The 15,696-nt window shown below is 36.8% G+C and overlaps 1 protein-coding gene across 10 annotated transcripts in view; it reads left to right on the top strand.

Moving 5' to 3' along the window:
- LOC141490808 (transmembrane 4 L6 family member 4-like) overlaps nucleotides 1-11,699 on the top strand; it is a 41,133-nt gene extending 29,434 nt beyond the window's left edge. For 9 of the 10 annotated variants that reach the window (XM_074191094.1, XM_074191100.1, XM_074191099.1 and 6 more), the window contains 2 exons: nucleotides 6,865-7,036; nucleotides 11,545-11,699. In XM_074191094.1, the coding sequence (XP_074047195.1) occupies nucleotides 6,865-7,036; nucleotides 11,545-11,556 (184 nt within the window). In that variant the 3' untranslated portion in view covers nucleotides 11,557-11,699. The remainder of the gene's footprint in view (nucleotides 1-6,864; nucleotides 7,037-11,544) is intronic. The other variant, XM_074191101.1, reaches the window with a different exon arrangement.
- Nucleotides 11,700-15,696: the final 3,997 nt, after the last annotated feature.

Below are 15,696 nucleotides of genomic sequence, written 5' to 3'. Positions count from 1 at the left end.
ATAATATGTGCAAATATCTTTACATGCATGTGCTACCTGTTTAACATTCATTAGAAAAGCACGACTAGGGGCGGCTAGGTGGTGCAGTGGATAAAGCACCAGCCCTGGAGTCAGGAGTACCTGGCTTCAAGTCTGGTCTCAGACATTTAATAATTACCTAGCTGTGTGGCCTTGGGCAAGCCACTTAACCCCCTTGCAAAAAAAATAAAAATAAAAACCTAAAAATAAAAAAAAAGAAAAGCACGACTAATGTCAAATCTTTAAAAAAAATACAAGACTAGTTTTCTTCTTAAGTAAACTTCAACTCATCTCTCATTGATTAAAAATATCCCATTATTGGGACATTTTTTTAATAGTGTAAAATTAGTGAAACTGATATTAGTTGCTTACCAGATTAAATGCTAGTCACATGAATCTACCTAAGGTAAAAATCAGATCACTTAATATAGTTTGGTACAAGAGGATTGCTCCATGGTAACCATACCCGCTGAAGAATTGCTTACACACCCGCATGACATTTTATTAATTTAGAAATACAGGCAAACCAATGGAAAATAGTCCTCCTATTCCCCTGCCGCCCCCCCCCCCCCCCCCCCGCCGCGAGTAATCACGACCTCTATCCAAGGTCCTGAAAAGGACATGTCTCAAAATCCAATAAATTCTTGCTGAACGTGAAATATAAACATTATGGACTTGGATAATGCTTCAGGAGTTCTCCATTCCAATAAATATTCAGACTCAATAGATGACCTGCTTAATTGTGCTATGGGCAGAATGAACAATGGTTTTGGAGTAAAATCCAAGTTCTGCTACTTACAAGCTGCATGTCCTTGGGCAAACACTTAACTTTTCGGATCTTCTCTTTTCTCGTCAGTAAAGTCAAAAACTAAACAGGATAGTCTCTAAGAAAGTGCCAAACCTTCAGTTCTCACTCTATGAATTGGTGACCCTCTCCTTTAGTGGGGCAGAAATACTTGTCCAGGTTGTGCTGTATTGTCTTCTAGTTTCTCAGTCATTAGAATCCAAAATCCTGAGTTTGATTATTGGCTATGTATGCTATTTGCTAGATTGTTTGAACTCTATTCCTCTCTATAAGCTCTCCTCATCCATGGATAATAATGCTTGATTTAAATTCTGCTGAATTCTATAAGCAAATATTTTTAAACCTTAAAGTTTTAAATGGAGTTAGAAGGGGAGTTCAAATCCTGACTCTGTTGCCTTCATTTACTTAATCATAAAATAAGAAGGTTGGAATTAAGTACCCCTTAAAGTCCCTAGCAGTTCTAAATCCTATTGATGATTCTGATTACCTGATTATAATAAAAGCTGATATTTAAATGTATTTATTTCCAGAGTGCATTATTTGATCTACATGAGAACCCTGTGAGGTAAATGCTACTTCATTTATAATAATACCTATGTATACTTTTTTTTAGCTTTTTTTTGCAAGTCAACTGGGCTTAAGTGGCTTGCCCAAGGCCACACAGCTAGGTAATTATTAAGTGTCTGAGACTGGATTTGAACCCAGGTACTCCTGACTTCAGGGCCAGTGCTTTATCCACTGCACTACCTAGCCACCCCTCTGTGTATACTTTTTGAGACTGGGTCTCCCTGTCTCCTCAGGACTGGAAGTATATGGACTACTTATAGGTCTAATCTCACTAAACTGGGCTATATTGATTCATATCTAGCTATTCACTTATCTAGCTATCCAGTTAAAAATATTTGATGAGTGGATGAATAGAACTCAGGAAACAGAATTCAATTTTTTTAGAAGTTTACCACATCAGTGGATCGAGACATTTGTTTGATTTTAGTTCACTAAAGCTCAAAACTCTTGAATTCAAATGATGCACTAGGGCCAGCCTCCTTGAAAGCAGGGATTAGAGGCATAGTTACAGATCATACCCAACTATCCCCATTTTACACCTGAGGAAAAGAAAGCTCAAGAGGTTAAGGTCTTTCCAATCATCGTTCCACAACTTGTGCATGTGAAAGGCAAGAACTGAGACCAGTTCTCTCCTGAGTTCTGAGTTCTTTCCAACAACATTTCAAAGCCTTGTATACTTCACATAGAAATGGAGCTACTACCCAAGTGGAAGAGGCCTGTCACTTTCACTACTTTAAAAAACAGGCAGCATACTCCAACAATATTCAGGAGCTGTAATTTCTAGCCCAAAACCATCTATCCTTCCATTCATCCATCCATCCATCCATCTATCCATCCACCCATCTATCCAAACATCCATCCATCCATCCATTCATCCCAGAATAACTTCATCAAGAGTTATTGGTGATAGACTTCTTGCTAAAGAATTATTTAACACTGACAGCTTTGTATACTTCTTGGCTGCTAAAGGATATCATCCTCATAAGGACAGGGAAAATTGAGAGGGACTTGAGCCAGTATTAGGTCATGTCACTTTTTCTGAACCTCTTTGTCTGGCTTTATCTCTGCAATATTTTACATTGCTCATCACCTCCTGGATTCTCTCTCCTTTAGAATTTTTGTGATATTAATCTTTATTGGCTCTCCACCATCCTATCAGACTTCTTATCAGCTTTTCACATCATGTCCTCCCACTGGGAATATTCTGCAAAGTCCCATTCTGAGTTATCATCTCTCTTATTTTCTTTTTATATGTTCTTACATGCTAATGTTGTTCCTATGAGTTTAGTTATTCAACCCTAGTCTCTTTTCTGATCTCTAGTCACACATGTCCAACTGGACATCCCAAAGTTGCCTTACAATCAACGTACTTCAAAAGTAAATTTAACATTTTCCCTTAAAGCCCTATCCATCTTTACAAATTATATCTGTTGAAGTCATCATTATCCTTCCAGCTACCCAGATATGCACCTTTACATAATCCTTAAATATCCACTGCTGCACAACCCACATATTCAATTCTTATTGTTTCTACCTTCACCTTTGACAAAGTCTCCAATACTGTCAGTTGTGAGAGTTTATGGAAAATTACATCAAAATTTGTTTGCTCATCAGTATTGTATATCAATTTCACAATGGTGCACTTGCCCAGTTCTGGTTAGTGGATGATGCTCTTGAAATTTCCTGGTCACTAATGGAGTAAAACAAGACTGTGTCTTTGCTTCCCTGCTTTTTAGCATGATATTTTCAACCATGTTATCAAACACCTTCACTGAGGATGAATACAGCATCAAGGTCAGTTACCAAAATGATGGTAAATTCTTCAACTTGAAAAGGCTGCAAGCCATGATCAGAATGGAGGAATGCATGATCTGTTTGTAAATGATTGTGCTCTCAATGCAACCTCTGCAGCTGAGATGCAACAAAACATGGATCAATTCTCTGCTGCTTGTGATAATTAACATCAAGAAAACACAGTGCTCCATCAGTTGGCATCATACCATCCAAATGTGGAACCATCAGTTGCAACAAATGGAAAAGTTCACTGTGGAGTACTGTGGACAACTTCATTATCTTGGCAGTGTCTTTTCCAGGGAGGTATATGTTGACAATAAGGCTGCCACACACATTGCCAGAGCCAACTCTGTATTTGGGAGATTCCAAAAGAAAGTGTGATAGAGAAGAGGTATTAGACTAACTATAGAAATGAAAGTATACAAAGCTGTTGTGCCAACCTCATTTCTGTATACCCGTGAAGTCTGGACAGTTTACCAGAGCCATGTCAGGAAACTGGATCGCTTCCATTTAAATTGTCTTGGGAAGATTCTGAAGATCACCTGGCAGGAGAAGATACCAGATTCTGAGGTCTTTTCTTGAGTTAAACTGTCAAGCATTCAAACAATCCTACAGAAAGCACAACTATGATGGGCTGGTCATATTGTTAGAATATCAGAAGTACGCTTGCCAAAAAGACTATTTTATGGAGAACTCAAACAGGGTAAGTACAAGGGAGTCAGAAGAAATAATACTAGGATACCCTGAAATCCTCTCTTAAGAATTCTAGAATTAGACTGCCTTTGGAGGGGGTAGGGGGAAGGAAGCAAGATTAGGGGCAGAAACTGTAAAATTCAAAAGAAAAGAGAAAGAAAGAAAAAGAAAGAAAGAAAGAAAGAAAGAAAGAAAGAAAGAAAGAAAGAAAGAGAAAGAATCAACAAAGAAAGAAAAAGAAAAAGAAAGAAAAAGAAAAAAGAAAGAAAGAGAGAGAGACAAAGAAAGAAAGAGAAAGAAAGGAAGGAAGGAAGGAAGGAAGGAAGGAAGGAAAGAAAGGAAGGAACAAAAGTAAAGGAAGGAAAGGAAGGAGGGAAGGAAGGAATAAAACTCTAGCATTGATTATCCAAGACATTTAGGTGGCTCAGTGGATAGAGCATGGGTCTTGGAATCAGGAGGACTGGAGTTCAAATCCACCCATAGTCAATTAATACCCTATTACCTTGAAAATACAAAAAACAAAGAATTAATTGTACAACATGGGAGACACTGACACAAGACTGCTCTCATCAGAGAAGGTGCTGTGCTGTATGAGGAATGAAGAATTGAAGCAGTTCAAGAAAACAAAAAAACATAAGTTTAGAGTAACCATCCCAGGTGCTCACATGGGCAATTTGTACTCTTCCAACTGTGGAAGAGTATTCAGAGCTCATATTGATCTGATCAGCCCTAGCCAGACACACAGTAACTCATCTCTAACATACTGTTGTCATTTTGGTCATCTTCGATAACAAAGGACAAGAACAACCAACCACCTTCACACCATTCCTTAAGCCTATCCCATTCTCTCTACTAAACTAGTCACCACCTTAGTTCAGTTTCTCATAGCCCTCTCTTGGATTCTTATAATAACTTCCTAATTAATAGTAGTCTTGTTTAAAATTTCTCTCCCTTTCCAAATGCATTAACTTCACAGCTGCTTTCTACACTTTCTACACATATTCATAAAGTGAAGATTTAACTATGTCACTCCCTTACTCAGTTAACTGCAATGACTCTTTGTGGCATCTAAGATTAATTAATATAATAAATAAAATATACTAATATACTGGCAGAGAGAGAGAGAGAGAGAGAGAGAGAGAGAGAGAGAGAGAGAGAGAGGAGTGTTAAGTTTGAAGGCAGGAATCTGAATTTCCTTCCCATATCTGACATTAATTAGCAGTGAGGACATGGGCACTTTATGTCATTCCCCTCTGAGTTTCAGATAAGTCTATAAAGTAGTATCTGGAGGTTTTATTTGGAAGGCAGGAGGAATGTTTTTGATTTTTGACATAATTCAACAAACATTTATTAAATGCCTTCTAAGTATACAAGGCACTCTGTAAGTCCTGGCGATACATAGATGAAAACTAAACAGGGACTTTTCATTCTAACTAGATGTATAGTGGTGCTATTGATTTCTCTTTAAAGGAAAAATAACTTTATATGTAGTTAACCATTTCTCCTAATCCAAACTTTATATATTATAGAGAATGAATATAAGGCATTACCCCTTTTTTAAGGTTTTTCTAATTCTTAATTTTAATGCATTATCTTTTTTTAAAGTTTTTTAAATTGTAAATGAATTTGGAAATCTCTGAATGTTAAAAATACATAGTGCCTAGTAATAGTAAGTTCTATTATAAATGTTTATTGTTTTCTCTCCTCCACCCCATATTTACCAAGAAAGATTCACTATATAGCCAAGCCAACTCCACCCCCTCTCTACTGACTGAAACCAGACAGTAGCAGATCTCCCAATCGGTATCTTTCAGGATGTCCACTTCTCAGCAGCTCTGTGAGGACCACAGGCTGAAAAACACCTTCAAAAATTTTTTTTAAGTTGAAAGAAAAGTTATTTGACTTATCTGATGCTAAGGAACTCCTCCTTGGATTTGTCAAAGTAACTATATGATCCCCTAACAAGTTAATTTGTCAAATATATCTGAGACTAAGAGAAGCTATGGGACCATAGAGTGTCAAAGACTGAATTTTAGCCTGAATCCAGTTACAGAACACCTTCAGCGTCATCAAGCTGATAACATTTTCATGGTAAAAATAAATGATGAGATACATATATGTTGGACATAAGCCTATGTAGTATGCATATTATTAGATGACTATTCATTCATATGCATACATAATGTATATGTGAATATAAATGCATTTGTTCATACAAATATACTATACACCCATATATACAAATATGTAGATATATATATGGATAAACTTCAGATTATTGAAATCTATCAGTGATGACCAATATTGATTAGTGGATAGAGGACTGGGATTGGAATCTAGAAGGCATGGGTTCAAGTCTTGCCTTTGATGCATACTAATTAGGTCTGTGACTACTGGCAAGTCACCTAATCAGTGGCTTAGACAAAAATAAGAGGAATAAAGTTGTTCTAGGAAAGATAAACTAAGACAACCACAGAGAATTTGTTGATCTAAATGAATCAGCAAATGGAATTTTAGCAAGAAATTCTCAATGAAATCCTGGTTCTAACAACCATACCAAGTTGACCAGACTTCTTTGAGATTTGTACAAGATGATATTATAGCATTCTTTGGTGTAGAGTTCATGTCATTTACGGAAAGATTTGCCTTAATTTTTAGCAGAATTGCCATAGCAAGATTTCATTTGCATCTTTCAAATGTCAACTGATGGGGGCGGCTAGGTGGCACAATGGATAGAACACCAACCCTGGAGTCAGGAGTACCTGAGTTCAAATTTGATCTCAAACATTTAATAATTACCTAATTGTGTGGCCTTGGGCAACCCACTTAACCCCATTGCCTTGCCAAAAAAAAAACTAATAAAAAATGTCAAATGACTAGAAGTTTCTTATAGGCAGGGAAGGTGTCTCTTTTCAACATTATTCACAGCTGACATTCAATAAAGTATTTGTTGAATGAATATCATAACCATCTGCTTCTTCATATAGGAATTACCTAACTATAAAAATGAAATGGGATATATGCATAAAGCCCCCTGCCATTGTAGCCTGGAACTTCTCTCTCTTCTTGATCCAGATGGGAGCAAACTTTTTTCAGTTGATAGCCTGTGGTATTCTACTGATAAACAGCATCAGGAGAACACCAAGTGGGACTTTTAATGTAAGTTCATTTAATGTTTTCCATTTCTCATCTCACACAATGATGAAAGGAATTAATTCAAGAGAGAAAGGGTTCTTGGAGAATCCGAATTGTTTGGACAATAGAGTCTCATAGATTTTGTCTCATTATACATTCCAAAGAGAGCTAGAACAGAAGCAAAGGATCCGGTCAGTCTGACTGGTCATAGCTCATCATGGTCATAACTCTTTGGTTGAATCCTAGAAGAAACAGTTTGAATCTTGGTACAGGATTAAGACTTTCGGTCCTTACCTCTCTAATTCTGAGTTCATACTAACAAAGCATGGATGAACGTCTGTGTACACAGAGCAAGTTTCCAAGGATACAGAACATCATTGTTTAACCACAAATATAATTTTATCTATTTCCCAAGTAGATCTACAGTTTATAAGGTAAGATGAAGAGTCTTAATTGACTTACCTTATTTAGGGATTTTCTATGACTCTTTCCTCACTAGCAGAGAATGTCACTTCAGAAGTAAACATTTTATGGATGTCTTTCTTAGCATAAGAGAACCAGACTCCATAGTGAAAGACATTAATACCATAATACTGAGTCTTCAAGTGTCATTAGACAATGCTGACTTTAAAAAAACAACTATTGACTGTAGAAATGGTGTAATGATCAAAATCATTTCTAACTAGAAAATATAATTTAAAAATCTGTTAAGAAATTCACAGACCACTGTCCAACAAGTCAAATATGAAATAGTCAAAAACTATAGCAGGTTTATTGTGAAATATGGTGAAAGACAAAAACCTTTGAGCCCAGAGCTTTGGACCAATAGGGTGATTTTTATAATATTAGATACAATAATAATATATTATTGAAATGATTACTTTAAAAATCAAGCAAATAAGAATGTCTGTAGGGTTGAATTTTTACCTTCACCAGATAATGACTATATTAGGCAATAAGTAAAGCAGACATTTAGGACATTTCTTAAAGTTCTGACTCAAGTTACTTAAGCAATGATACCAGGCAGATAATAAGGATTGTTGATTTGATTTTCTTTCTTTGGATAGAAACTAGGCTATATTTGTCTCAGGTAAGTTTTCCCCAACAGTACCACAATTGACCACAATTGCCACTGTGATTTAAATAAAAGTATTTAAAAAATGAATGTGTTTCAAAAAGTGTTCAGAAATATGAGAGTCCTGGTTTGAGGAATCATTTATATGTTGTCAAAAAGTCTCACTTCCAATTAGTTCTCCTCTATGAGGGCCATCATGATAGTTAAACAATCTTACCATTCTGAAATCTTAAAGATGCATGAAAATTATTGATATAATGGATTAAGAGACATCCTTAGAGTTAAAGAGACTTTATTTGAGGCCATACTTATTGTATGACTAGGGGGAAATCTTGTAAACTGTCAGCACTTAAGGCAATTTAAAAAAAAACTTTATCATTAATCTACATTGGCAGAAAGAATTACCATGCAGGAAATTCTCCACACTAAAAACAGGTCCAATAACAAAAGATAACAAACTAAAAGCAATCTCCAAATTTTTCGATGCCCAAATATTTGATGATCAAGAAAGATAAATGAAATAGACTAACACTGAGTTATTCATGGAGGTCCAATGAATGAATCAAAATGGAAGGCAGAAGTCTCAAGTCTAAGATAAAAATTTGTTCACATCTCACAGGTCATCTCCCTTTCAATAACCACTTTCTCTTCTTTTCTCCATCCTGACTCCTTGTGTACCAAATCAATTCTACACTGTCCTCTTGTCTCCCTAAACTCCTTATAATTTTGCCAATTGAGTTTGGCTAAACTTTAGCTTAGATCACTCCCACCATTCATCCACTGCCGTTTTTTCCTATGCATGTGGTGCTGAATGAAGGCAGAGAAAATCATCCAGTCATTACATATTATTGGTACACAGCACTGACTGGGTCACTCATTGCTGTTGGGCAAGCCTACTATACCTCCTTTAACAACTCACTATCCTATTCTTCACAGCAACAACCCTCCTGTAGTTCCCCCTCTGCACACCCATTAGCTGAGATCCTTATCTCATATTTTACAGAAAAAAAATTAAAAGGATTTGCCTTTCACTCAAGTGCCTTCTGACAGTTTCTTCTCTTTCTATCCTGTCTCACATAATAGGTTGATTTTACTCCTTCCCAAGGCTAAATCTTTTAGCTGTACCAGGGATCCCATCCCATCCCATCCGTTCAAAGAATGTTTCCCCTACTATGGCCATTCTATCACTGATTTTCAGTCTCTCCCCAGCTACTGGCTCATTTCCTCCTGCCTACTAACATGCTCACATTGATTCTTCCATTCCCATTATCATCCTATATCTCTTCTGCTAAACTCTTCCAAAATATCTTTTATACCACAATTTTTATATCATTTTTTTCTCTTCTCATTCTCCTCTTATTCCTTGTAATTTGGTGTCCAATCTAATCATTCCACTGAAACCTGGAACTGTCTTTTGCCTACCCATGATGCCTCAGTTGCTAAATCCAATGGTCTTTTCTTAATCCTCATTTCCCTTGACCTTTCTGCACACTTTGACACTGCCATTCACTCTCTCCTCCTTGACACTCTTCCCCTCTCTAATTTTTTGAGACCCTGCTCTGATCACTTCTCCTAGGTCTCCTTTGCTAGATCATCATCTAGCTCATGCCCTCTAACTATAGGTGTCCCTCAATATTCTGTCCCGGGCTCTTTTCTCCCTCTATACTATTTTCACTTAAATGATCTCTTATTTCTATTCTTATATTTCTGAAATCTACTGAAATCCCCAAAATCTCTGCTAACCTCCAATCTCACATCTCCAACTGTCCAATTGATATCTTAAATTCAACATGGTCAAAATGAACCCTATTATCTCTCTCCCAATCTTCCCTTCTTCCTACCTTCTCTCACTGTGGAGGACAGCAATATTCTCCCACTTTCTCAGGTTCACAGATTGGGAGTCATCCTGGATTTCTAGCTCTTAGCCCTCCCATCCAGTCTATTTTTTTCACCTTTTGTGATATCTCTACAATAGGCCCCCTTCTCTCCTCTGATAATACTGTGACTTGATTCTATTGCAGGCTTTCCTGCAACAGTGCTATTAGTACAACCTAGATTAGTACAATAGACAACGTGGGTCTACCAGCCTCCATCTCTGACCCACTCCAAACCATTCTCCAGTAACTAAAGTAATTTTCCTACAGCATCCCACCTCCAGCCCCCACCCCATTCAATTCACTCATATCTCTTTATGGCATTCAAAGTCCTTCATAACCTAGCCCCCTCTATCTAGTCTTCTAACATCTTATTCCTTGCCACATACTCTTCTATACAATGACCCAGGCCTCCTGGCTGTTCCAATATTTCACTTCAGGCTAGAACCTTCTCCCTCCTCAGCTCTGTTTACTGGCTTCCCATCTTTCTTTGAGTCCCATCTTCAATCACATCTTGCACAGTAAACATTTTGCAATCCCTCCTAATCCTAGCTCCTTCACTCTCCAGTTTTAATTTCCTTTTTATCTCTTCCAGTAGAAACAGAGGAAAAAAGACAGCTTACAATCCCCACTAATTATCACAATGACTGGCATATGGTAGATACCTGGTAAATGTTAGAAACATTCTTGACACAGTTAAGGATCAGCAGTTTATTGTAGCAAGAACTTAAAGAAATTCTACCATTCTGGCGGGAAGCAGGCTCCACTCCTCAAAGGTATGGAAGTGAGAAGGCTTTTATGGGATTAGCATGGTACAATTTCTTCAGTCCCTCCCTTCTAAGTTAGATTGGTCTAACTCTTTCAGGTCAGAATCTTCCTCATACACCTTTCCTTAATATATTCCTTTCTCCTCTTCATGCACCCCATATTATGTAAATTAATTTAATGAGGGGTGTGCAAGATAATATGTATAAACCTTATTACACAGGTGCAGTTCTTTCTTAGGTCATTGCTAAGTTAGGACTAGCTCTCCCTTTATTTATCGCCCCTCCCCTTTTTGCTGTCCATGTTCAATCTTTCCTAACTGCAGACTTCTTTATTGGGCCTTGTCTGGTCCTGATTAAATGTTTCTCCAAGCAGTTATGAAAAGTTAACTCTTACATACCTTGACTTTGTCTGGTTCATGAATAGATGTTTCTCACCAAACAGTTGTGGGAACTCAACCTGTTCACTGCTTACACCATCCTGACCGTAACTGTGTCATGATTAGATGTGCAGGTGTGGAAGTTTAACTTTTTATTACTTACAATAAATGTTCATTGGTGATGTGTTGGGAGTGGAAGTAGGAGAACCAAAAATTGTAAATTCTAATTAAGAACGGTATAGCAGGGGCGGCTAGGTGGCATAGTGGATAAAGCACCGGCCTTGGAGTCAGGAGTACCTGGGTTCAAATCTGGTCTCAGACACTTAATAATTACCTAGCTGTGTGGCCTTGGGCAAGCCACTTAACCCCATTTGCCTTGCAAAAACCTAAAAAAAGAATGGTATAGCATCCTAATATTTGATCTTTTTCTCCTATTTAGTCATCTGCATAAAACTGCCTTTTGTCATCCCTGATTACACTGAATGAAGAGCCATCAGCTTTGAAAAGTTCCAAAAGATCTCCTGCCCATTTTCTAAAGAGTTGGTACAAAGCACTTTTGCTGATCTCTTGTCCATTAAACAACTCATGACATCCTGTGTTAGAAAATTCTTTTGAATAAAATATAAAATCAGGAAAATCAGTTAATTTTTGAAAAGGGATGGAAAAACATGAATGGTTTTCAAAAGGATTACAATAAAATACCATATGAAAATATATTTCAGATTATTGATAAGAAGAAGAATGCAAATTAAAACAATGCCGTGGTTTCATTTTTACTGGAAAATTGGCAAACATGACCAAAATAGTCATAGCCAATATTTGGAATGTCTGACTATGAGAAAACACATAGACTAATTGGTATAGAGTAAGTGGAACTGAGAAATGGTCCAACTCTTGTGGAGTCTGCACCAATAATTTAGAGTTATGTGACAAAAAGGACTGGACTATTTATACACTTGGTTCCATTATCCTAGAACATTTATCCTAAGGAAATCAAAGAGAAAAAGTGAGGTTTACTATTTACCAAAATATTCATCGAATCACTTTGGGTGATAACAGAGAACTGAAAACAAAGTTCATTGTTTGGTGAAAGGGTGAAAGGGTGAAAGCATATGAATGTATTAGAATATATTATGACAATAAATCCATCAACAATCATTTATATGACAAGCTCTTTGCTAGGCAATAGTTAAAAAATACAATGAATGAAACAATTCCTACCCTAAAGGAACTTATATTTTAAAACAGAAGGGAACAAGTGTATTTGAAGGTATAAGTGAAATAAATGTAAAGATAGTAAGTACAATACAAAGTATTACAAGGTATATATAAAGAGAAAGCAATATTAGTGAAGAGAATTGGCAGAAGGCAATAGTAGTGTAGTACAATGACATATGAAGAATTCAGAGAAATGGGAGCTTTGTAGGTACTGGTAAAAATGAAATAAAGCAACAATCTACTGCATGCCAAGACTAAAAAATGTAGATGAAAACATTAATTTGACTAATTTGTTAATAAATTCAAGGAAACCTGAATGGGTTGACAGGAGAGTGCACAATTTCTTGGCTATCAATATAGCATTATAATGTGAACTGTGTCTACCATCTAATATGGCCTTCCCTGGAATAGCTAGAAGTCAATTATCAGCAAATTCAATGACACTTCTAGTTCCCTAGGATCAGGGAATCATAGATTTAGAGCTATCTATTCGGACCTCCCCACCCCCATTTTATGGATGAGGAAATGAAGACTTATAACTTAACTGGGGCAACACTAAGAGAGAGTAAAATCCAGATCCATTGATTGTTTATGAAATAAGATCAAAACCAGCAATGGTCCCTGGAGGATCTCACTATTTTATTAAGCAAAGGAAAACTCATGGTTTTTCTTTACATTAACACACTGTATAGATGATAAAACATCCCCCCCTCCAAAATTCATAGTAGCTCCACTTTACATAGCATTTATTTTATGAACATATATAAAACACACTCAAATGGGAGTGTATACTTTATATATATGTAAGTCATGATTTCTCTAAACTCTTACTTCACTTTGTATTTAGGCTTCATTTCTCCCTCAGCAAGTTCTAACCTTGTTCTTTCTAACAGAGATGCAAGAGGCAGAATCCCTGAGTATCCTGAACCAGATTAAAATGTATTTGAGAAAAGTTTGACAAAAAATTGTTTCTACATCAACAAGCAGGATCTAGTTCTATTTGAGTTTAACACCACTGACGTTGCATGTGCTAAGTAATCCCAACCAGCTTCTAAGTCCTTTGAGGACAGGAACTATGTCTCACATGTTTTACTTTGTCAGATCATCTAGCCCAGTGGCCTACATAGTCAATGGAAGTCTGCTGTTGATGGTGATAAATCATGTCTTCCTCTTGTTTGTTCAAGCATTTGATGATACCCAGCATAAAGTTTTTAGATCTTTGCTGGGATGGGGAAAAATATCAGTAAGCCACCACTCATGGACCACATACTTGACTCCTGTCTTCCTTGGGAAGTTCTGTTGGTTGTCCTTTGATTCACCTGAGTTATCTCAGTTGCTTCATTTCTCTTGGATTCTTTCCTGACCTAAATATGTTTATAGGCTTCAAGCTCTATTCTCTTGGATCAAAGTGAAGAAAATTACATTTATATGTAATTAAGGTTTAAGGTTTATAATGTGCTTTACAAATGTTGAATCCTAATCTGTTTCAACAAATTCTGAATTCTACTCAAATGCTTAAATACCTGAACATTGTTATCACAGGGAGTAATGGTATGTGGAAAGTAGGAAAGACATTTAGCATTAAGGATTTTCTTGACCAAATTTCTGAAAGAGGTTACCATTTCCTCCTTCAGCTCATTTTACAGATGAGAAAACTGAGGCAACCAGAATTAATTGGCTTGCCCAGGAAAACACACACAGCAAATAAGTTTCTGAGGCCAGATTTGAAGTCAGAAAGATGAGTCTTCCTGATTCCAGGCCTGGTCCTTCGTCCAATATGCCACCTAACTCCTTGAATTTAAGGGAACTAGGACCAAATACTGATGCAGCAACTGGCTATGTGACCCTTGGGAAATAACCACTCAGAGCTTAGAGCTGCTTCTTTAAAATGAATTGGACTAAATGATTATTGTCTGTTTCAATTTTAAATTCTAGACAATGAGGCTATATAAATCTGATTCTAGATGAATCAGATAAAAAAAGACTGGGAATACTCCTTGCCCTCTAGGAACTTACAATCTAAATGAAGAAAGCAAAAAGCTGGGAAGGATCTGAGGGAAGTACTTGACAGAGTAGGGGAGAGAGTTATGAAGATCAGAAACTGGAGTGATGTGATAAAACATGAAAGCAGACAGATGAGAATTAAGAAAGCAGTGGTGCCCTTCTCAAATGGAAGATTTGGAAGCGGGTCCTAGATGTCCATTATCACAGTCTCCAAAGGGAGCCTTGAATCTAATTTAGTCTAAATATCTCCTTGGGTTACTTAGTTCACTGAGCTTTTTTCATTTATACAAAATTCTATAATGAAGGTGAGCACTTGATCACTTCCTAAAATATGATTCCAGACTGAGAATTGGAGTGGTGGACTGACCAGAATAGAATGTGACCTTGGATTCAATGACCTTAATGATCTGTTCCATCTTTAAAATCCCATTTTGTCTCCATATGCTTTCTGCATCAAAATTAGCATATTTTCTTTCATTATCCAGATGTTTTGAATCTTTGGGAGTTTATAAGTCCTTTTGCCCATCTCCCTTGCCCTCAACTTCATTTCACACATCAGAAAACTAAAGGACAGGTTCTTCAAAGAGGTAGCCTATTTGGCAGAAATAATAAAATGGAGAAGCCAGAACTCCTCACAATAGAACTAGGGGCAGCAAGTTTTTGAAGACTTCAATTGATTAGGAGAACCTCCAAAACAAGGACCTTTGCAGGAGGAAAAAATTTTTTGACAGAATCATGGGAACTGGGAGCATTGGAAATTATCTCAGAAGCAGTTTAGTCTCAATCCTACCTTGAAGAAATCACTATAATATACTCCAAAATGATCATCTAGCCTTTACTTGACCTCCAATGAAGGGAAAACCTGCACCCCTCAAAGCAACCTATTACCATTTTTGGATAGTTATAATGATCTGGACAATTCTGTTCATCTTTTTTTTTTCTCTTTTTGGTTTCTCCTGGTCCTGCCCTTTGGGAACAAACAGAACAAGTATGACAAACACATTATGAAGCTGCTGCTAGGAGACTAATGCCAACAGCCAAACCTGAAACTCAAGATTTTAAATAAAGTACTCTTAGAGAAAAGTAGTTGACTATTTTCAGTTTCCCATTGGCTAAGTGCTAAACTCAGTTTTTTCCTACCCAGTGAATGAAGTGTATGAGATGTTAACACTAGTAAATGTTGACACCCTGGGGCATATCATTTACTCAGCCCTAATTATGGACTTGGGATAGGCTATGACACCTTGAGTTTAAAATTCTGCTCAACCATTTATTAGCTTCTTGACCATATTAGTCAAATTTAATAATTACTCTGGGTTTACTGTCCTTGTTTGTAAGATACCCCAAGAAGATGCTAAGATCTCTTCAT

Source organism: Macrotis lagotis, chromosome 6, assembly GCF_037893015.1.
Source record: "Macrotis lagotis isolate mMagLag1 chromosome 6, bilby.v1.9.chrom.fasta, whole genome shotgun sequence".
NCBI classification, from domain to species: domain Eukaryota; kingdom Metazoa; phylum Chordata; class Mammalia; order Peramelemorphia; family Peramelidae; genus Macrotis; species Macrotis lagotis.
Note: the sequence above shows the minus strand (reverse complement) of the source record. Positions and strands in the feature narration are given on the sequence as shown.